At 37.7% G+C, this 23,634-nt stretch overlaps 1 protein-coding gene across 4 annotated transcripts in view; it reads right to left on the reverse strand.

The window, feature by feature from the left end:
• Positions 1–4,578: 4,578 nt before the first annotated feature.
• The window catches only part of Klf8 (KLF transcription factor 8), a 175,336-nt gene continuing 156,280 nt past the window's right edge, over positions 4,579–23,634 (reverse strand). For all 4 annotated transcript variants that reach the window (XM_070040368.1, XM_070040367.1, XM_070040365.1 and 1 more), the window contains 2 exons: positions 23,360–23,499; positions 4,579–13,949 (listed from right to left, as the gene is read on the reverse strand). In XM_070040368.1, the coding sequence (XP_069896469.1) occupies positions 13,768–13,949; positions 23,360–23,499 (322 nt within the window). In that variant the 3' untranslated portion in view covers positions 4,579–13,767. The remainder of the gene's footprint in view (positions 13,950–23,359; positions 23,500–23,634) is intronic.

The raw sequence follows: 23,634 nt of genomic DNA on the forward strand, positions 1-23,634 counted from the left end.
TACCCAGCTAAAAAAAATATTTCTTAACTCATGAAAAAGTGGTAAGTTGGTTTGGATTTACAGGGCCAATATCTAAGGAATATGGGAATTGATAGAGATAATAGAACACTAAAGCCACTTTTATTCATTGATTAGTGATTTTCATGTGATCAAAAGTCCAAAGGGTCCCATATAAGATTGGAAATGCTGGTGATAATGCAGAAAAAGGCAACTCTTATATACTGATGGTGGCAATGTATTATGAAAAATAATATAAAGACTCCTTAAAAAGTTAAAAGTAGGACTGCCATATGATACAGTAATTCCATTTCTGTGTATATATGTACAAGGGTGATAAATTATCCCTGTGCTTTCATTTTTATTATGGTACTATCCACAATATCTAAAATATGAAAACAACCCAGATGTTCTTTAGGAGATCAGTGAATAAAAAGAATGAAACCCTATCATTTATAGAAGCATGGACAAAACTGAAGGTCATTAAGTGAAATAAGCCAGACAAAGAAAGACAAGTGCCACATGTTTCACTCATTTGTGAAAGTTAATGAGTTACTCTTGTAGAAGAAGGCACTGCACTAGAATAGTAGTGACTGGAGATTGTGAAGCTTTGAGTGAGCTGGAAATAAGTTAGATAGGGGGCACAGTTTGAATGAAAGAATTACTTCTGGTACTTAAAAAAAATCACAATAGGAGCTGATGCCGGTAATCACAATTCAAAGCCAGCCTGGGCAGAGAAGTCCCTGCGAGACTCTTTTCTCCAATTAATAACTCAAAAACTGGAAGTGGTGCTGTGGCTCAAGTGGTAAAACATTAGCCTTGAGGATAAAGAGGCTCAGTGACAGCACCCAGGCCCTGAGTTTAAGCCCCACAACCAACAAAAAACAATCACAATAGGGTAACTATGGGTTAAATATGTGATATATTTCAAAATGACTAAAAAAGAATACAGAATTCACAACACATCAAAGTGAGTAATGTTTAAGGAGACAAAAATACTTATTGATCTGATCTGACGCTGGGGGATGGAGAGTTTGAGGCCAGCATAATCTATATAATAAGACTCTTTCTCAAGAAAAACAGAGAAGGAAGAAAGGACACGAGAAATGAGTTAGAGAAATAAGAAGGAAGGAAGGAAGGAAGGAAGGAAGGAAGGAAGGAAGGAAGGAAGGAAGGAAGGAAGGAAGGAAGGAAGGAAAGAAGGAAGGAAGGAAGGAAGGAGAGGAGGGGAAGGTAAGGTAGGGGGAAAGAGGAAGAGAACAGGGAGAATAGGAAAGAAGGAATGAGAAAGACAAAAGGGACAAAAAGAATGGAAGGAAGGAGAGAGTGTACAAGAGTAAGTGCCAGGTATGATAGGTATTCACACAGTGAGACCAAAAGAGGATATTCTTACTAGAGGACCACATAGATACAATAGTTACGTGTATCTGACCATTTAAAATAATATTTATTGAAATAAACTCCAGGAAGTGGGAACAAGAGGTTCTTATTTTTCTTTGTTGCTATGTTTGTTTAATTTCCATTTGTCTTTCTTGTTTATCTGTCTTTGGGAAGATAATGGAGGGCACAGAAATGGTGGGGCCAAGGGTGAACAAATGCCTCAGTGATACTCACTAGAAATTATGTTGAAAATGAACTATGCAACTTGTGTGGGTGGAGATGGGAGGAAAAAACGGGACAGAATAAGGGAAGGGGAGATATTGTTCCAAAAGAAATGTAATCTTTATCAGACTAATGTAACTGTAACCCCTCTGTGCATCACCTTTACAATAACAATAAATAATTTATTTTAAAAAGGAATGTGGGCAGTCTGTAGAAGCTAGAAAAAGCATGGAAATGGATTCTCCTTGGAAAATTCAAGAAAAGAATGCAACCTTGATGACACTTTGGTTTTAGTTTATTGAGACCTGTATCCAATTGCATCCTATAAAAGCCAGTAAATGTCCTTTAATTAAACTTCTTTGTGATAATCTGCAGTAGTAGTAGCAATAAAAAATACTTATTTAATGAGTAAATGCTGCAAAAAAGTTTCAAAAAGAAAACCAATGAAATGGAAAATTGGAAATAAATTTAGCAATATACAAAACATGTAGCAATGTCTACAAAAAGCTAAAATATCACAATGTATGTGAGTTCATCCTAAATGAAAATTTAGTTTATTTTTACAAAATCAAACCTGTAACTCAATAATTTAAAGAAGAAAATATATGATCATGATATTTTTCCTATTAGGTATCAAAACATTTATAAGTAATATATATCTAGTATTGGAACAAAAACAGAGATCCCAAAATAAAAACTTGTGATGCTTAACATCACATAAATAGTACTGTTTCTTGGGAAATGTTGGGCATTTCAATATTGTGCTAACACAATAGATTTATCAGTTGAGAAATATGGTATAAGATCCCTGCTTCGCATCTATACATAATATAGTTCTAGATGGAAATAATAGCTCAATTTGTTCAATACAATTGTAGCTATTTTAGAGAGGAATATAGGAAGTATTTTGGACATGCTATCAAGATCAAAACTTAGGAGAAGTTGGGGGTGTAGTATAAGACAAAAGGAAAGAATTATAATACATTCACAACAAGGCTTATTCAGACAAGTCTGCAAATTTTGGAGCTCCGTTGGTTTTTTTAAATAGAGCAAGGGTCCCCAAATAGAGCAAGGGTCCAGGTTTTACAGACCCACATCAAACAGCCTTTTGATACAGACCAACGCTAGGAAAGGCAAGTAACTTTTTTACATAAGCCTATCCTGGAGAGGAATTTGTTGAGATCTGTTTCTTCCAACACTTCCAATAACTTGAAAATGAATACTTTTGTCTTGGAAGGGGAATATTTGGAAGGCACATGATAAGTTCTGCTTCAATAGACACACTGAATGCATTGAAAAGTTGGACTGGGAGTTGGCTCAAGTGGTAGAGGACCTGCCTAGTTCAAATTTAAGTATCATTATCATAAAAAGATATTTAAAGTAAATACATGAAAAAAATCTCCTAGTGATATTCAGTGATGGGCTAATGAAGACCATAAAAATAGTCTCAATACCATCAAATGGGTGAAACAAAATTTAAAGAAGTAGTTTGAATTTCAATTGTTTTTTTTTTAAAAGGTAGGGGCTGGGAATGTAGCTTGGTGATAAAGTACTTGCCTAGTATGCATAAGGCCCCAGGTTTTATTTCTTGGTACCACATAAACAAAAAAAATAAGTATTTTTTTAATGTGTTTCTAACGCATTTATAAGATTATCTCTTTGTTGCTTTGTATGTCCCTCCCCCACAGTATAACCCCTGCTTTCACTATATTTGATGTCAGTATAACTTGTGGAGGAGATGGGGAAAAACCAGTTGTTTAAGGATACAGTTGTTTAAGGATAAGGACCTGTTGCAACAATGAGAAGTACGAGCTTTACACCGTGGTGCGGGGGGGGGGGGGGGGGGGGGGGGGGAGGGGGAGAAGGAGAAGGATTGGGATTGGGGGGGAGGGGGGAGGCTGGGAAGGGATGTGAAGGGTAAACAAAGGAGGAGGCTGCAATGCTTGGTAAGAAATGTACGCATTATCCTGCCCATGTAATTGTAACTCCTCTGTACAGTATGTTCACAAATAAAATTAAATTAAATTAAAAAAAAAAGGAGAATACTTTGGAAGTAGATCTTGCCTAGTATGGGTAAGGCCCTGGGTTAGACTCACCCAGACCACAAAAAAAAAATCTAAATCATGTTACCATAGATGCTCATACATTACTGGCGGGAATATAAAATGAAAAAACAACATTGAAAACTACATTTACAACTACTTTGAAAAACTTTTTACATTACCAAGCTAATTTTAAAAATTCAAATATCCACTTAAGTGTGGTGGATCAAGCCTGTAACCCCAGGTACTTGACAATTGGAAACCAGAAGGATTATGCTGTTCAGAAGCCAGTGTGGGTAAAAATTAGTGAAGCTATATTGAAATCAACAAGCTGGATATGGGTACACACATGTAATCTCAGCTATGCAGAAAATCATAGGAGGAAAACCTTCCTGTGGTCCACAACTGGCTCCAGAAAAAAATTCAAGACCTATCTGAAAAAAAAAAAAAACTACAGCAAAAAAAAAGGGCTGAGTGTGGCTCAAGTAATGGAGCAGTTGCTTAGAAAGCACATGACTCTGAGTTTAACCTCAGCACTGTCCAAAGGAGAATAAACAAACAAAAAAGCAAATGTCCTATTTATCAGCAATTCTACCACAAGATAGATATTTACCTTAAATTCTTGCACATGCATGCAAAGTTTTGCTTTTCTTTTTTTCTTTCTTTTTTTGGGGGGAGGGGGTCCGGTTGTGGGGCCTGAACTCTGGGCCTGGGCGCTGTCCCTCAGCTCTTCAGCTCAAGGCTAGCGCTCTACCACTTGAGCCACAGTGCCACTTCCGGCTTTTTTCTTTTTGCTTATGTGGTATGAGGAATCAAACACAGGGCCTCATGCATGCAAAGCAAGCACTCTACCACTGAGCCACCTTCCCAGCCCAAAGTTTGCTTTTCTAAGCCTTTGTTACCTCTCAGTATGAAACAATGTCAAAGCAATTCAACATTCAAAGAGATAAATATATTTATTTATAGAATGGGATATCTCAGCAATGGAAATAAAAGTAGTACAGTTACACATACCTTCATGGATGAATGTCACAAACATAATTCTGGGTAAGGGGATCAAGGTACAAAAGAGCACATACAATGGGAATCCATTTATTTAAATTTCAAAACCAGGCAAAAGTAAGATATTTATTTATGCTTGCATTCATCAACCATAAAGATTTATTTTTTAAAAGAAAGATGATATAACAATCACAGAATATAGGCCCAGGGGCTATTTCTGGGGAGAGGAAGGAGAATATGGTAAAGAATGATGTGTGGACACTTCAGAAGATCTGAGCAATGAATGTCCTATTCTTAGAATTGGGAATACAGGTGAAGTTTATACTATCTTTCTTCTTTCAACTGTAGATATATGTTTTAGTCACTCTTCCTCAGAATTTCAGGACTGATCTACATGGAGAATGCTCCTAATATCTCCTTATGCTCTGTAACACCTAAATGACGGATATCCTTACTAGGCAACCAGCAATAAAGGGCATCCAATAAAATGTTGGAGCTTCAACAGAAGAACTGGAGACTCAGAAACTGAAAGGACATTCACCTACAGCCTTTTGCATTACCAGGCTAAAATAACTGACAGGAAGAAGGAGCACAGTAGGGCTCCAGTAGTAGTATCTTTACCCTTGTCTGTGCCAGAACTGGAGGTAAAGAGGAGTTGCTTTGGATCACTCTCCTAATATAAAGTGATGACAAACACATTAATCAATCAATCCAAACTCAGAAATTGAAAAAAATTAAAAATATTTATTTAAGTCAGGTGCCAGTGGCTCATGCCTGTAATCCTAGCTACTCAGGAGGCTGAGATCTGAGGATCACAGTTGGAAACCAGCCCAGGTAGAAAAGTCATGAAATTCTTATCTTCTATTAACCACCAAAAGGGAGGAAGTAGAGCTGTGGCTCAAGTGATAGAATGCTAACCTTGAGCAAAAAAAAGCTCAGGGACAGCATCCAGGCCAGGAGTTCAAACTCCAAGGCCAACACACACACACACACACACACACACACACACACACACACACACACACACACACACACACACACACACACACACACACACACACACACACACACACACACACACACACACACACTACTTATTTGAGGTCTTAGAAATTTCAACTTAAGAAACAGAAGTTCAGAGAACTCTGATTCATTGTTTTGAAGAAGGTAGGAATATGAATTCCAACATATGGGAGACTGGAGGTAGTCAAGGAATGGGCTACATGACTAACAATAACAAGGAAAAGACTATACTGTGCATACAGAATGGAAATGTCCATACAACAAGAGGTGGATAACCTTTTGTTATGCAGTTGGAGCCATTGGCACTACATAATTGTTCAGGAATTCCAGATATCTAGGGTCATAGGTTGGAGGAGACCAAAGTTCACATTCCTAGGCAGCAGTTTGAATTGGACAGGAATCTTTCTTCCTTACTGGCCTCCAATTCCATTATGAAACACTTTTTTCAAGATGGGATGCCAGTGGCTCATGCCTGTAATCCTAGCTTCTCAAGAGGCTGACATCTGAGGATTACAAGTTGGAAGTCACCCTGGGCAAGAAAGTACATGAGACCCTTATCTCCAATTAACCCACAAAAAGCTACAAGTGGAGCTGTTGCTCAAGTGTTAGAGCATCAGCCCTGAGTGAAAAAGCTAAGTGAGAGTGCAAGGCTCTGAGTTCAAGCCCCAGGCACCAGCATTAAAATGCACACATAAACATAACTTTTTTCAAGTGGTACTTTCACCATAATTTTCCTTTTATTGTCACAAAAGAAATGAGAGCAGGGAGCTGGTGGCTCACACCTGTAATCTTAGCTACTCAGGAGGCTGAGATATGAGGGTTGCAGTTCAAAGCCAGCCTAGGCAAGAAATATGTGAGACTCTTACTTCCAATTAATCACCAAATACACCAGAAGTAGAATTGTGGCTCAAATGACAGAATGCTAGCCTTGAGCAAAATAGCTCAGGGACAGTGCCCAGTTCCTGAATTCAAGCCCCCCAGCAAAGAAAAAGAAAGAAGTGAGTAAATAAATATTACAGGAAAAGTCCATAAACTCTGAGTGTCTTTTTTTTTATTATTTATAGGGAAAAATTTCATTTAGGCAGTCCCAGAAACAGCCACTTTTCAATTTGTCCTTCCAGCCTTTGGCCTCAAATTTCCTTCAGAAAATCTCCTTCTTGGGGCTGGGAAGGTGGCTTACTGGTAGAGTGCTAGCCTTGCATGCGTGAGGCCTTGGATTTGATTCCTCAGCACCACATAAGCAGAAAAACCTGAAGTGGTGCTGTGGCACAAGTGGTAGAGAGCTAGCCTTGAGCTGAAGAGCTGAGGGACAGCGCCCAGGCCCAGAGTTCAGGCCCCATGACCGACAAAAAGAAAAAAAGAAAATATCCCTCTTTCTACTTTTCTCCATGTTTTTTTCTGAAAGACAAAGTTTCAGTTGAGACATATTCCCACACCTCCACACAATACTGGTATTTTATTGAGATGCCTTTGAAGTTTAAAGCTGTCCTCATACCCGCCCCTCCTTCTTTCCTAAGGAAAAAATAAAATGGGGAGGACGCAACTGGGCAGGGAAATCTAGCCACCTGAGAACTATACAAAAGGAACATACAGTCTCCAATCACAGACATGATTGAATATATTACCAAGAATGGGGAGGACTTTTTATTTTAGACAGAGAAATCATTGTATTGGAGATAGCATGGTTTCCTTTGCTGCCCTGTAAGACTATATACGAATTCCATGACAATGTCATCCATTGAAAGAAAATCAGCAACTTTGTGCCATGTTGAAGAAGCACAATTGGCAGATAAACTGAACATAGTATCCATAGTTTCTGAAGTTTAAAGTATTTTTATTAATAAAAAAGTACAAGATTGCTTAGTACCCAAGGACACACTTTGCCTGGATAGCACAATGGGAGAGTCCCACTGAGCTAGAACAGAGGAAAGTTGAAGTGGCCATACTAACTGACACAGTTGAGTATCTTCAGGTGCATGATAGTCTCATATGTAAGTGATTGTTCAAAGCCACACTTCTGAAGCAAAAATAGTATAAAACAAAGTCAAAATGGTGGTTTCTCTAATGCACTAAAATAACGAGGCACAGCCATGAAAGTTAGAGACTGAAGCTTAATGTAGTGTTTAATAATTTCTTTAAACAAACAATGACAAAAATCCAATACATCCCTTCACTGCAGGCTCCTTTCCCCAACACAAAATAAAAGAGAGTCAGGTTCTACTGCTCTCCTGCTGTGCCATCCTGTCAAAAAATAGAGATGAACACCACTAGGAACTCTCTTCACCCTTTTTTTATTCAGGAATACAATGAAAACATCACTGCATACAACATAGTAATAATGTTCAACACAGCTACTTGAACTGACTCTAGGAGGACATCTACTGGAAGGGAAGGAGAGTTCAACTGTTAACAAAAATAATATCTCTTCCCTTGCCCTCTAACCCACTAGAAAGGGAGATAGATGGAAAGTGATACCAGTGTTTGAAAAACAAAGAAATATCCAGACACTGGTATATGTTCCCTCCTCTTCCAGTCCACTCCCAACTCAATGACCCCACCCCCCTTTCCTCCTACCTTTACTGTCCAAAGTACAGTAAGAGAAGGAGAAAACTGAATTTGGGAAACTGAACTGGCCAAAGACTAATGGGCTTTGAGAAATTGTCTTTGTGCTTCTGAAAAAGTGATATGTAATGTAGTCCAAGTAGAATGAGAAGGGGAAATATAACTCTAAAACTATGGATTTGGGGAACTCCTCTTCAGTTCCTTGTCCAGATAGTTTCTGCTACTTTCACGGAATTTCTTTCACCTTCAAATAAACTTTCCCTTGTTTAATTTTTTTAAAAAAATCTGTGGAGTTTGCCTACCTATTCTTTTAGATCTTAATCTATTTCAAGTCTGGAAATATATAATTCTAGTTAGTCACAAAGAGAATGTAGGGAACATGAGAACAAGTGAAGAAATAAGATTGCCACTCTTCAATTATCTTTCTTAATTCTTTTCATAGAGTAAATACAGGGTACATATAGGTACTATAATGATAATTATAATTATCATCATAGTAATGATTATAATACTTTCTTGTTCATTTAGAGATAGCTCATCATTTTTGAGAACATCCATTAATAAGAAGCCTCACAACACTCCTGTGAGGTAGATATTTGGATCCCCCATTTCACAGATGGGTTAACAGAGGCACGGAGAGGTGATCTGATTTGCCTAAGGTCAACCATGTAAGAGAATGGGGAAAATATGGAAGAGAGGTAACTAAGGGCACCACTCTTGTTGCCAGACATCCATATTTAGCAATGGGGAAAAAAGATAGTGCTAAGTGTTTCTTTAAATTGGGTGCACCCAATTTCTTTTGTGTCCATCTCTTCAAATAGTACCTCATATAGGAATTAGCACACTATGAAACATCACTAGTTCCCTTGGCTTTTTTAAGGTTAGGTAAATTCATAATGATTTGGTTCAGGTATGAGAAAATGTTTTAGATACTGGATAGACCCAGACCTTTAGTATTGAAATCACAGACATCTCTAAATCCATAATTCAGTAGAGCACTTTGCTTCAAAGAGCTGTTAGAATTCTTTAAAAAAAAAAGAAAAAAAGAAAAAAGAAAAGAAACATTACTATCATATTCATAAGCACCGGGTTCTAGTTGATAGTTATTTCCCATGTGTTTACAGGTTAACAATTAAGATACTGTTACATATTTATATATACTGAAATTGAACAATTAAGTAAATAGATGGCAGAAAGGTGGGAGCCATGTTTCTCACTGTTGAAATGGAAGGTAACACAGATAGGTAAGGGGAAGCCACTAGACTGATTTGGGCATTAATGGATCAAGAATAAAGACATCAATATAAACTCATGTATAACTAAAAAAAGATATGGATGATTAACACAGAGACATATTTATAGCTATGTGTATATACATAAGTTAGTATACACATATATTTCCTTGTCAGATAAGGAGGCCTTGACGCAACAATACCTCAGCAGCAACAAGCATACCTAGTGCCCACATCTTGATTTCTAATACATCTCTCCAGAGAAAGTAACCAAGACTCGCTGAAGAACTGGCTGATTATAGAAATGCACCGAAGATTTCAAATTAAAAGAAAAGCAAGAGGAGCCTAGAAAATCTTGCAGTGCCAGAAATTAAAGACATGCTTTAAAAAATCATATTGGGGCATGTCAAAAAGACTTTGAGAGTCAACTCAATAGAGTTCCCAGTGACCAAAGTCAGAACAATTTGAGCAACACAATAAAATAGCAATGGAGTATAACCTAAAGTATAAAATAAATAGCCATGAGTCCATGCTGATATAAATAAAAGGATGCATAAATAAATATGTGGAAAAGAGACAAATCTCCCATGCAGAAGAATTCCAAATAATTCCTACAGATATTTGTTTTCAAGGACGTGGTACATAACTCACTACTCCATAAGTGAAGACTATAGTAATTTCCTTCCAAACAGTACAGAGATGGATGGGAGGTAAAAGAGTGCATGGGAGAAATAGGATAAACAGTCTCATAGCCAGTTGACCAAAGTTAACATCAAGAAGAAGAATAAGTCATGTAAATAATATGTGATGAAAATAGTAATTCACCACTGTATTTTTCCTCCATACACAAAAAACATTATTCCATTCTCTTTTTGAAAAAATAGAATAAATCCCAAGAATATACTTGTCTAAACTCCCAAGTTCATTAAAAACAAATCTAAGAAACTGTCACAACCAAGAGGAGCCTAAGGAAATATGCTCCTTAAGGTAATATGTTATACTGAATGAAATATTGAAACAAAAAAAGGATAGTGGGTAAAAATTTAGGAAATATGAATAAAGTACTGACCATAGTTAACATTAAAGTACTGATGCCATTTCCATAATTGTAACAAATTACCTCACTCATGTAAAATGTTAAAAACAGGAAACTAGATGTAGAGTTAATAACAGAAAAACTTAGATGTGTACTATCTTCACAATTTTTTTTCTGTAAATCTGATAATGTTACAAAATAAAAAATATATTCAAAAATAAGTTCCGAGCCAGCTGTGGTAACACACATCTGTCATCACAGTACTTGGGAGGATGAGGGTTGGAGGATTTGGAGTTTGAGGCCAGCCTGGTCTATGTAGTGAGACCCTGTTTAATACTTTTTTTAAACAAAAGTAATATAAAGAAGTTCCTATCAGAAATCTTCTCCACAGCACACTCCATCTAATCTATCCAACCATTTCATAGTCCTCATAGTTTTCCTTAAATTTAATAATCATGGGCATCAATAGTTATGCTCAAATGCCAATCATTTCCAGATAGAGAAATTCTATTGCAACCAATTCCTAAATTATTAACCATACTTAGCAAATAAGGTCATTTCCATATCCTAGGCAACTCTTGCACTAGCAGTGCTTTGCTGGTATATGCACATCAAATTCAAATAAACTCCAAATGCTAACCAAGAAGGAGAAAAACTATAGCTCCTTTCCACCTTACTATCTAGCAAACATTTATTTATGTGCTTTTATTGCAGCAATTCTTCACTGTACTGCATCTGAATCCATGTACTCTATGAAAGTCCTTTAGTGGCTCTTGTCACATTTCTGAAGGTATATGTAATTAATTATAAATGTTTCAAAATCATTTTTGCAAGAAAAAGGGCAATGAGAATAAGATTAGAATTGATTGCTTCTTAAGACAGTAAGCACTTGCAAAAGCATTAATTTGCAGAAAGTTTTTCTTTTTTAATAAAGGCTCAGGTGCATCAGGAAAACCAATTTTGGGATCCTGATTTGATCATTCTAATTAGTACAATAGCTGATAGTCTGTATTTATAAAAATGGATCATATGATCCAATGCAAATGTTCCTGAGGTCTGAGGGGCACATGTCAGTTCTAAACTCTGGGAAAGGAATCAGGATCCAAACTGTAGAGAAATGGGTCAACCCCTGGCTCTACTGTGAAATACTGTATTAACTACAGAAGTATAAGCTTAAGTCTATGTGTGATAATAATCCACATTTACCAATCAGTATTATAATTCCATAGAGATTTCCAATGAATAGACTGGCCCTAGAAATTTGCTAGAGCTTTAGAAATTAGTATATAGTTGGAACTTGTACACCAAAAGTCAGGTAAAAGCCCATATTAAAATAAAAGTCACAACAGTAAAAACCTACATGTCATCTTGAAAAGTACAAGAAATCCTTAAACTTAAGCATAGTTGATGGTATGGAAAAACATTGTGAGTTAAAATGAGATTAAAAAAATCTAATATGTCAATAACCACTTTGCTTACTGCATCATCAACTGTACATGACTTTTGAGTGGTTCCAAGTTTTCTGAAGTGTCACATAAAATTGGACAAATATTGCAACCAATTATATAAAATTTTCTTTAATTTGGTTTAATAATGTGATCCCTGGGAGAAGGAGTGTACAGATCTATAAGGCCTCAAGGAAACATTTGGAGAAAGAATCTGACCCGTATTTGTCTCATCTGTATAATATGAGGGACGGGTAGGACTAGAAAGCTAATAGGATCCCTTTTTGATGCTAGAATTCTATGATTTAGTCAGAATGGACAGCTTCAGGAGGTAGTCACCTAAAGTATTTAAGCAGGGACTGGTTGAATATATGCCAAGGAAGAAAGGGTTCAATATGAAAACAACCTTTAGGAGAGAGGTTGAACTCAATCCAATTGATACAAAGCCCCCTCTTCTTACCCCAGGAGAGGAAATATGCCATGTGGAGGTAGATCTGAGGTCCAAGGCCAGGAACATAGGGGCTTATGCCCCCAAGAGAATATTACGAAACAGTCTGATTGGGCAACCAAATGTGTATGTTATGCAACCTGCTGTAACAGCTAAAAATAAATGGCTTAGGTGTCCCTAACAGTTGTAAAACACCAAACTGCTTTTTCTCTCTCACTTCTCACAAAAAAAGCCTTTTATATCCCATTCAACATAGACTAGTGACTGCCAATAATGCTATGGCATAAACGAAAGTCCTTTTTTCCGATCCCTCACCTCTGGTTAACACGACCTCAGTGTGTATTTCTCATCATGTAAATATACTAAATTGTTGCTTCATGTAAACAAAAAAAGAACAGTACAGTGCAGCTCCTGAAGATTCTGTCTCAACAGGCTGCCATTTGAAATGAGGTTTATGATTACCAGCACTTTTTGTATCCTGTCCAAATGAAAGTCATCCTATTTGTTCTCAGGGTCGCCCCCAGGTTTGCTTGTTCCTGTCAGTGACCAACTTATTTTCCTAGAACACTTTTTCCCCTACTGACCTGTCTTTGTGTGCTTTGAATATTTGTCCAAATGTAACCTAAGAAGCTGTAATTGTGCCACAAAAAATCTTTAATCCTGAAAGAGCAGGAAGAGAAAGAGGAGAAAGACAAGAAGGACCCTTCATCCTCTTTGATGGACTTAGGAAGAAGAAACCAGCAATGTCTGAAAACAAAATTGTAAGAAGAAAACTGGATTGAATCTACAAAACCTTTAAGTTTGGTATGAGACTCAGCTTATTCTCTAAGAACATGCCCTACATTTAGGACCCAATTCTCTGTCAATCTTACCATTCAACTGCATTGTTATGCGCTCCCTCCATGTAGGAACATGAAAAAAAAGTCATTTTAGGATACTACCACTGCCTTAAGTACTGATTAAAAATATAGATATATATATATGGATAAAAGTTCTAGAAAACGAGAAAAAATAGGGTGGGGAGGGGAAGCAGCGTATGTTTGTTCACAGCCTTGAGTTTTGATTCCTGTTTTGTTATTGTAGGAAAAATGTCTATATCTGAATAGAGGGTCTGGGGAAAGGGGCAGCCATGGGTGCCGCACTGGAATTCAACCCATGCGGAGGTTGAAAAAACTGAAGTCTGGACAATGGAGAGGTGAAGGTGGAATATGAAGAGCCCCATGGGAGACCAGACAGCTTTTTAGTCTCCTCAACCTGGCTCAGTAGGCTGCTCCAACCCCATCCCCGAGGCAAGTAGAGGTCAAAGAGGACAAACTGGTCACGATCTCAGCACCCACACAGGAGACCAGTGCAGCTCCTCTAGTGTGGTCTGCGGTGCTCACATGGTGTCATGGCGCCGGCGGTGCAGAGACAAGTGGTCAGAGCGAGAAAAGCTGCGGTTGCAGTCTGTGCACCGAAAGGGCTTGATGCCTGTGTGCTTGCGGAAATGGCGGGTGAGCTCATCCGAGCGTGCGAATTTCCAGGAGCAGCCATCCCAGGTGCATTTGTAAGGCTTCTCTCCTGAAAACAAAACATGACAGAACAAAGGGAATCAGAGAGGCGATGGATGCCTGGCTAGTAGCACTGCAGTCAAAGATGAGGCAATCATTTTAAAAAGGCATGCTCTTGTTCACTTTTGCAAATTAATTCTATCATGCACATCATGATGTATTGAAATAATGGATGCATTCTGGATTTGGTTAAATGAAGCGAATTAATATATGCATTAGCATCACATACTTTTTTACGGTGATGAGGACACTTTTAAAATAGACATTTGTGAACTAGGTGCTGGTGGCTCATGTGTGTAATCCTACCTACTCAGGAAGCTAAGATCTGAGGATTGCAGATCAAAGCCAGCCTGGGCAGGAAAGTCCATGAAACTCTTAACTCCAACTAACCACCAAAAGAATGAAGTAGAGCTGTGGCTCAAGTATTAGAGCAAAAAAACTCAGAGACAGCACCCAGGCCCTGAGTTCAAGCCCCAGAACATACATATATATATATATGCACATATACATACATATGTGTACAGAGAGAGGGAGAGACTCATAGAGTTTCAATAATTAATACACTGTTATTCATATAAACGCTAAGATATCAGAGTGGAAAGCATATAGGCCCTGGATTAAATAGATGTTTGAAATCTAGCTCAATCATACCCTCTGTGATCTTACATAATCACTTTCACCTGGCCAAGTCTGTTTACTCATCTCCAAAGTGGGTAAAAAGATCTCACAGGGTTCTGAGATTGTTTTCTTTTTTTTCTAGCTAGGAAACAAAAGAACTAGGATCCAAACTCAGGTTTTAGACACTTTCCACCCTGCTATATTGAACTAATGGACTAACTCTGCTAATTCCTCCAATTGAATATTTAAAAAATATAAACAAGAGAAATGTGTGATTCAGTAGAATGGGCACCCAGAGAAAGTCATAGGCCTTCTTCTGCACACAGAAACTTAAGCACACGAAACGGCATGAGGAGAAGTATCAAGTCAAACTTTTTGAATTGGAATTGAGTTCACGGTCTGGGAAGGTGGCTCAGTGGTAGAATGTTTGCCTCGCATGCATGAGGCCCTGGGATTGATTCCTCAACACCACATAACCAGAAAAAGCCAGAACTGGTACTGAGTCTCAAGTGGTAGAGCACTAGCCTTGAGCAAAAGCAGCTCAGGGACAGCGCCCAGGCCCTGAGTTCAAGCCCCAGGACCAGCAAAAAAAAAAAAAAAAAAAAAAAAAAAAAAATATATATATATATATATATATATATATATATATAGCATTGAGTTCAGAATATTCAGGTTTCTTCTGGTTATATACAGGGTATAAATGCTCAGGGTAGGAAGCTAAATGGAATAAAAGTAGTATTTTTTAAAGCAACACATACTACCCCATGGAAAAGATGCCATCTGAACAACTAAGGTAGGTGGGGTAGTACACATCTGAAACCTCAGCTAGGCAAGTGGTATAGGGAAGATTGCATTCTAAGGCCAGTCTAGGGAAAGAAACAAGATGTTATCCAAAAAAATACAGACAAAACAGGGTAAGGGGGCAAACCTCAATGGGTAGACCACCTAACTAGCAAGCATGAGTCCTTAAACCTCCAGTACTAAAATTACCCCATTATATGTATGGTCACATACTACACATTTATATACTAAGGTCAAAGTCAATATAAATACACTTAAATGTAAATTATTAGAAGAATTACTAACAGTGAGGGAAGTGAATGAAGATAGAGATGCTGAAGAGAGAACTTTTAATTTTGCATCTTTTGTACTATTTGAATGTTTTGATACCAGGATATATTTTATCTCAAAAAATAAAAAAAGAAAGAAACTATATTTGCACAAATATTAATTATGGTTAAGTCTGAGCTATAATTATGGTAATAAATGCTTTCATTTTAGTACATTTTTTCTGTTCCTCATCTGTTACAATGAGCAATCTTAATTTTATAATCAAAAACAAGGAATATTGCAGACACGAGCTGCATCGTATTCTAACCATCTCTTCTGGATCTTGTTCCTTTTCTTCTTTATAAATTTTCCAGGGCATTTACATTGTTGCTGCTTTAAATTTTGTTTCTATGTACTGTTTTCCATCTTACTGCTCACCACCCACATGTTAGCTAATTAACTGTATAGCTTTCAGGTAATGAATAATAGAATTGAATCCAACCTGATTCACAGGCTTGGACAATAACCAGGCAACTGTTTTGATGATCAAAGATGCCAATTACTAATAATATCATTATTCTGAAATTGCTGCATTGGTTGCTAAGAAGAATGAGAAAGGGATGAGTGTATTGAGACCAATGAAACATTATGAAATGAGATGTAAAAGCTACTGAATGAGACTATTCATATGCACACACAGGGAAAAGGCTAGAAGGCTGTACAGAAAAAAGAATTGAAGGAGATTTTCTGAGACTGTGGAGAGTGTGAGATTTTCATCTTTTGTTCTACAATATTATACCATTTCCAAACATCTCAACTGTTATATTACTATGGAAATATTTTGTTGTAACATAAACAATTTCTCCTGAGAGATCCTATCTTCACTACATCCAGATGAAGAAAATTTGGCTTGTAAAGCAGTGACACCCTGTGGCAATCAAGGCTTATTGCTCATCACAAAAATTACAGGAATTCAGCAGAAACCTATCTTTCTATTTTAAGAACAGTTATCACATATTAATTACATTGTGTTTATTATCATTAAACAAACCCTTGTTTAAGCTAACTTTATATGACACATTTCATCACCTCCACCAATGCTATCATTTGAAGAACAAAATTTATAAAGGAAAAAATAATTCATTATATAAAACATACACAGTAAATATAAGATAAAGACAGTGTGACTAGGCATTGAAATGGAGGCATTGGTAGGTTTTAGATGTGTGGACCAGAAAGCAAAAATCAGCCTAATCACTGGGTAGCACAAAGTTTCATAAGGCAAAAGGTGAATGGTTCAGCCATCCTGTAGTATTACAGAATTACTAACAGATGATCCATATTACAAAATCTAAGTGGAAAAAGTTTGAATTAAAACAATAAGGAAGGAAGGAAGGAAGGAAGGAAGGAAGGAAGGAAGGAAGGAAGGAAGGAAGGAAGGAAGGAAGGAAGGAAGGAAGGAAGGAATTTGGACTTAGGCAAGTAAGGCAGTAATACACCAAAGGTGAGGTGGGCAAGGGGAGTTGTTGCCCTATGTGAGGCTATAATGAACAGAGAATTTGAAAACAGTAAGACTCAAAATTTGTGTGTGTTTAGGGGAAAACAAAGGAGGTAACAATGCTTGAGAGTAAATGTACTCATTACCTTATTCATGTAACTGTAATCCCTCTGTACAGTATTTTTACAATTATACATATATACATATATATATTTTTAAAACACGCTAGTACTGGAACTTGAACTCAGAGCCTGGGAGCTTTTTTGCTCAAGACTAGCCTTCTACCACTTGAACCACAACTCCACATCTGACTTTTGGAGAGAAGAGTCTCACAGACTTCCTGTGCAGGCTGGCTTCAAACTGAGATCCTCAAATCTCAGCCTCCTGAGTAGCTAGGTTTATAAGTGTGAGCCACTAGTGCCTGGTTTCACTTCCTGTCTTTTGATGATTAATTGGAGATAAGAACATTTTGGATGTCTGCCAGAGCTGGATTTGAGCCATGATCCTCAGATGCCAGTCTTGTGAATTATAGGTTATAGGTGTGAGCCATTAGCAGTGAGTAAAATTAATCTTTTTATTCTCATCATTTACAAATTTAAAATCATGTCAATAATCTCCCCACCAGGATAGAGAGCTTCTATTGCTATTCCTTTCTTGTTATATCTTTTAATTCAGGCAATGGTTGCCTGTTGATGTAACAATGCAGATTTTTAAACTCAAGAGTGACTTAGTCAAAGTTCCATCTCAAAACTAATTAACCATAATGTTGGAAGGTAAAAGAAAGTGGAGGTATGGCTCAAGTGGTAAAGCACCAGCCTTGAGTGAAAAATGGATAAAAGTTAACAATATAAAGTAGGTGATCAAATTAGTTTTGTTGAATTAATATAGGACTCAAGAATAAGTTTTTAAGTGTAAAAGGGGACAAAAGAACTGAAATTGAAAGAATGTTAATTTAGACCCAGAGGATCATTAGATTAAGCCTATATTGAAATAAATTGGAAAATCTAGAAATGGATAAACTTCTAGACACAAATAATCTACCAAACTGAAACTGAGAGGATATTAAGAAGCATAAACTAAGATAAGCAATGATACTGAAATAGTAAAAGTTTCCAATCAAAAGTTTAACCATGTGCCACTGGCACACACCTGTAATCCTAGCTACTCAGGGGGCTGAGATCTGAAGACTGATGTTTGAAGCCAGCCTGCACAGAAAAAAAAACTGTAAAATTCTTGTACAATTAACCAGCAAAACCAGAAGTGGAGGGGTTTATATGGTATAGTGGCAGCATTGAGTGAAAAAGCTAGACAAAAGCATTTGAGTTCAATGACCAAAACTGTCTTTCGTTCCTTCTCTCTTTTTTGGTAAGTCATGGGGCCTGAACTCTGGGCCTGGGCACTGTCCCTCAACTCTTCAGCTCAAGGCTAGCACTCTACCACTTGAGCCATAACACCACTTCTGGTTTTTTTCTGCTTATGTGGTACTGAGGAATCAAACCCAGGGCCTCGTGCATGCAAAGCAAGCATTCTACCACTAAGCCACCTTCCCAGCCCTTCCTTCTGTCCTTCTTTTTCTTTCTTTCTTTCTTTCCTTTCTTTCATTCTTTCTTTCCTTCCTTCCTTCCTTCCCTCCTTTCCTTTCTTCCTTTCTTCCTTCCTTCCTTTCTTTTTCTTTCTGTCTCTCACACACATAGATGCTTGCGTGTTTTGCACACACGCACACACACACATACACACACACAGAGTCTGGGAGCAGACAAATTAACTGTTGATTGCCAGACTTTTAAAGAAAAACTGATATCAATGCTCCCAAAATGATTCCATAAAATAGGAAAGTAAGGAACACTTCCAAACTCACCCTAAAAGCCACTATTTTCCTGATACTGAACCCTGACAAAGGGCACAAGCAAAGGGAACATTATAGGAAATATCCTTGATGGACACAGATGTAAATATCCTCAATAAAATATCTATGAACTGAATTTTTAATCGTTAAAAAGTTTGTTTACCATACTAACTTAATTTCATTCCTGGGATGCCAGGATAGATCAACCTATACAATTCAGTAAATATAACCCTGCATATAAATAGAATCAAGGATACAAATTAATGCTCATCTCAGCAGATGTAGAAAACACCTATCAAAACTTCAATACCTCTTCATGATGAAAGCCCTGAAAAACCTAAGTATAGAAGGATCATACCTTAAACATAATAAATAATCCTATAACTAACATTGCATTAAATAGGGAAAAACAATCATTTCCTCAAAGGCAGGAATGAGACAAAGGTGTCTACTCCCTTCACTCTGCTTTAATATAGTATGTGAATCCTAAGCCAGAGCTATAAGGCAAAACAATACAAAATATGAAGACTATAAATAGGAAAGAACTCAAATTATACCCATTTGAGTATTATATGATCCTATGCTTACAAGAAAATAAAGTCTCCATCAGAAGATTCTTAGATCCAACAAATTAAGGATAGTAGCAAAAGGTACAAGATCAACATGCAAGCATCAATATACTTTCTATACATCAGTAAGATGTGCTGAGAAATAAATTCAAAATAGTTAAAAAAGAAGCCTAAACAAGAAAGTTAAATACCTGTACAATGAAAATTTATACAACACTAAAGAAATAGAAAAAAACACTAAAAGATGGAATGATGCCCTCTCCATCAACAAAATTAGTATTATGAAAATGGACATACTTCTGAAAGCTATCTACAGTCAATACAATTTCCATTAAAATTCTAAGGACATCCTTCACGAAAGAGATAAAAATCCTAAAATTCATATGTAAGCACAAAAGACTCTATTAGAGATAGCCAAAGCAATCCTGAACACAAAAAGGCTATGCTGAAGGTATCAAAACAACAGTATTACATACAGCCATATTACATACAGCACTAGCAAAAAAAAAAAAAAAGCAAAAAAATACTTAGACCAATGGAATAGTGGATCCATCTGATTCTTGATAAAGGAGCAAAAAACATATTAAGATATAAAATAGTTCCAAAGGTTCATGTATAGAAGGCTTGATCTATAGCTCGTGATGCCATTAAAAAGTGATGGATCACTGGATGGTGATTGCTCATGCCTGTAATCCCAGATACTCAGGAGACAGATCTGAGGATTGAGGTCCAAAGCCAGCCTGGGCAGGAAAAGTCCAGAGAATGGAGATTCTTTTTTTTTGGTGGGGGGGGTGGCGAGGGGGGTCCGGTCATGGGGCCTGAACTCTGGGCCTGGGCGCTGTCCCTCAGCTCTTCTGCTCAAGGTGAGTGCTCTACCGCTTGAGCCACAGCTCCACTTCTGGTTTTCTAGTGGTTTATTGGAGATAAGAGTCTCATGGACTTCCCTGCCTGGGCTGGCTTTGAATTGTGATCCTCAGATCTCAGCCTCCTGAGTAGCTAGGATTACAGGCGTGAGCCACCAGTGCCCGGCTATTATGACTATTCTTAATCATGTGGTTTAAAAGCCTTTGAAACTGGATTGTGGGAAGAATTTTGAGAACTTTGGAGATACAGGATTTAAAAAAGAAAAGCTTATAATGCTGCAAATAGAGGACACTGTTTTGTGCCAATCCTGGGGCTTAAGCTGAGTTCCTGGGTACTGTCCTTGAGCTTTTTTTGCTCAAGCCTCAGGGAAAAAACCCTAAAATAAGTGCTAAAAATGTATAGACTAGTTTATCTACTGCGGAAAAATTTAAGGCAGTGCAGCTTTCAAGCTATGCCTGAGCATTGCTAATTGCTTTTAGACACATTTACAGTGAAAATTAGTAAGTAGCAAACACCAGAGATGGAAGATTGGGAAAACTTGCAGTTTGGCCATAAAAGGAGTGTGTTTAAAGTTGGGGCCAAGGAAAATGTGGTTCCTGAAAAACTGAGCACCATTAAAAAGATGTCAAGTCCTCTGCATCTGGACAATAGGAAAGATGACTTTGAAGGCATCTCAGGAAATGGCCAGATCCCAACTATCATAAGCTCAAGGATGTAAAGATACAGACTCACTGGAAAGACTTTAGTTTGAGAAAAGAACTCAAGGTCACCATGCTGACCCAAGACAATCTAAGGAGTATGTCCTCATGTTTACTTATTCAAACACTCAAAGGAGCTGTGGTCCAAGTTGGCTCAGTTAGAGCTAAAGCTGATAGCAGACTTCAGAGTCCTCTAAATGTTGCTGGTTTTACTAGCATGCAAAACGTAAATGTTAAAGAGTCGTGGAGACTTCTACACAGATTTCCAAGAAAAGCTTGGGAGGCCAGATAATATGGAGGGTTGGAATAGCTGTGGGCAGCCCCTGAGAAGGTGATATGTGAAGCTGTGAAGATGGAAGGGAGACTCCAGGAAATGAGAGATGTCAGAAACATAAAACAGCAGCCTAAGAATGCTGCATACAGTATGCAGAACCAGGCGGAGAGAAAGAACATGTGGACTGCAGCCAGCAATATCATAGGGGCAGGCCTTTCCCAGCCCTTTGCCGCTCACATCATACCCTTGCAAGTCTTGGATACCAGACACACAGCTTACAACATTTATCTTTGTCCTACTAAGTTTGAGTCTTTTCTCCCATCCCTCCCTTACAAAATGAAACTATTTACTCTGTACTCTTGTATCTTTTTAAAATTTTTTTACAAAGGCTCACAGCTAAGAACTTGCTTTGAGTCTCAGGGGAGACTTGGTAGACTGTTAAGTAATGTTTGAACTATTGAGACTTTGGGGGCTCTTGGAGATGGGCCAAGTAGAGACTGCTAGAGATTAGATGGAAAATGGTCACAAAAGGTCAGTTGTTTAAGGTTAGGTCACCAGCACATTAAGAGGTGAATTGAGCCAGGAACCAGAGGCTCATGCCCATAATCCTAGCTAATCTAAAAGCTGAGATCTGAGGATCAAAGGACCAAGGCAGCCAGGGCAGGAAAGTCCAGAGACTCTTACATCCAATTAACCACTGGAAAAATAAAGCTCAAAGCAGAGGTATGGCACAATTGGTAGAGCACCTGTCTTAAGCCAGAAAGCTAAGGGATAGTTTGAGGTCCCAAATTCAAGTTCCAGTATCAACGCACAAAAAAGTGAATTAATCAGGATGGCTCTAACCTAATCAATTGATTAATACATTAGTGGATTCATAATTTGATGGCATTATTAGGTGGTTGTGGAAACTAGGAGAAAGTAAGTAGGCTGGAGGAAGTGGGTCATGGAAAAGTATATCTTTAATTATCTTTAAAGTGCATATCTTATTCCTGACACCTTCCTCCTTTTCTCTCTGCTTCCTGTCCACCAAGAGGTAAGCCACTTTGCTCCAGCACATGCTACCTGACCATGTTATTTTGTCTTGTTCTGCACAGGTCCAGGAGACAAGTTTCAATGAACTAAAAATCTCTTTTTCTTTAAGCTGACTTGCTCAGGTAATTAGTCACAGTGACAAACACATCTACATTTCAGTAATGACAGCCTTTCCAACAAATGGCCCTGAAAATCCAACGTACACATGTTGAACATTTACACTATATCCCAGTCCCTCCCTCTGTACAAAATATCACACCTGTAATCCTAGCTATTGAGAAAGCTGAGATGTTGCCAACCTAGGCAGAAAAGATAAGGTGACTTTTATCTCTAAGTAACCAGCAAAAAAGCCCAAAGTGGAGCTTTGACTCAAGTGGTAGAGCAAAAAACACTTGAGCAAAAAAAGGTAAGGGATGGTGCCCAAGCCCTATGTTTAACCCCAGTACTGATACACACACACACAAAAAAATCAACTGAAAATGGGTCAAAGGCCTAATAAAAGGCACACAACATTGAGGAAAACATACAGGAAATACTTAAAGATATAAAAATAGGTGATGATTTCCTAAACAGGACTCCAATTGCCCAAGAAATAAAATTAAGACTTGACTAATAGGATTAGGTCCAATTAAAAAGCATACACATAAGACAGGAAGCAATCAGTAGAATGAAGAGAAGCCTACAGAATGAGAGAAATATATTTGCTTCAGTGCTGTAGCTTCCTAACTAGAAAGATCTACAGGTGCACCTTAGGGATAATGACTACTCAGAAGATGCCAGACTTCATGTTTTGCTAGGCTGTTTTTAATCAAAGTTGCCCTAGGAATAAGGTATGTGGATAAAAGCCACGAATGGGGCTTGTGCTCATAAGTATAAATGTTTCAGTCATTATTTCAAGACTTCTGTTCCTAACTCTCAGAGACTGTATGTATTTATATCTGCATATTGAGGTGGAATAGGGGTGGGCAGACCTGTGTGGATTCTGCGATGAGCTTTCAGGTGAGAGCTTTTGGTATACACTTTGCTGCATCCTGCAAAATCACACTGGTGAATCCGTCTTCTCTTCAAGTCAAGTGATTCCTCTCCTTGCATTTGGGCCATTGTTGCTGGTCTGAGCAAAGAAAGAAAGATAAAGCCAAAGACTGATTTTAAAGACAAAAAATGCTTGCATACAGTGATGCCACCTCATCCATGCTTTTAATTTATGCAAATTTAATCCTAGTTCCCCATGAGAAGAAATTATTGG

Source organism: Dipodomys merriami, unplaced genomic scaffold (assembly GCF_024711535.1).
Source record: "Dipodomys merriami isolate MVZ:Mamm:240054 unplaced genomic scaffold, mDipMer1.0.p SCAF_3, whole genome shotgun sequence".
NCBI lineage: Eukaryota > Metazoa > Chordata > Mammalia > Rodentia > Heteromyidae > Dipodomys > Dipodomys merriami.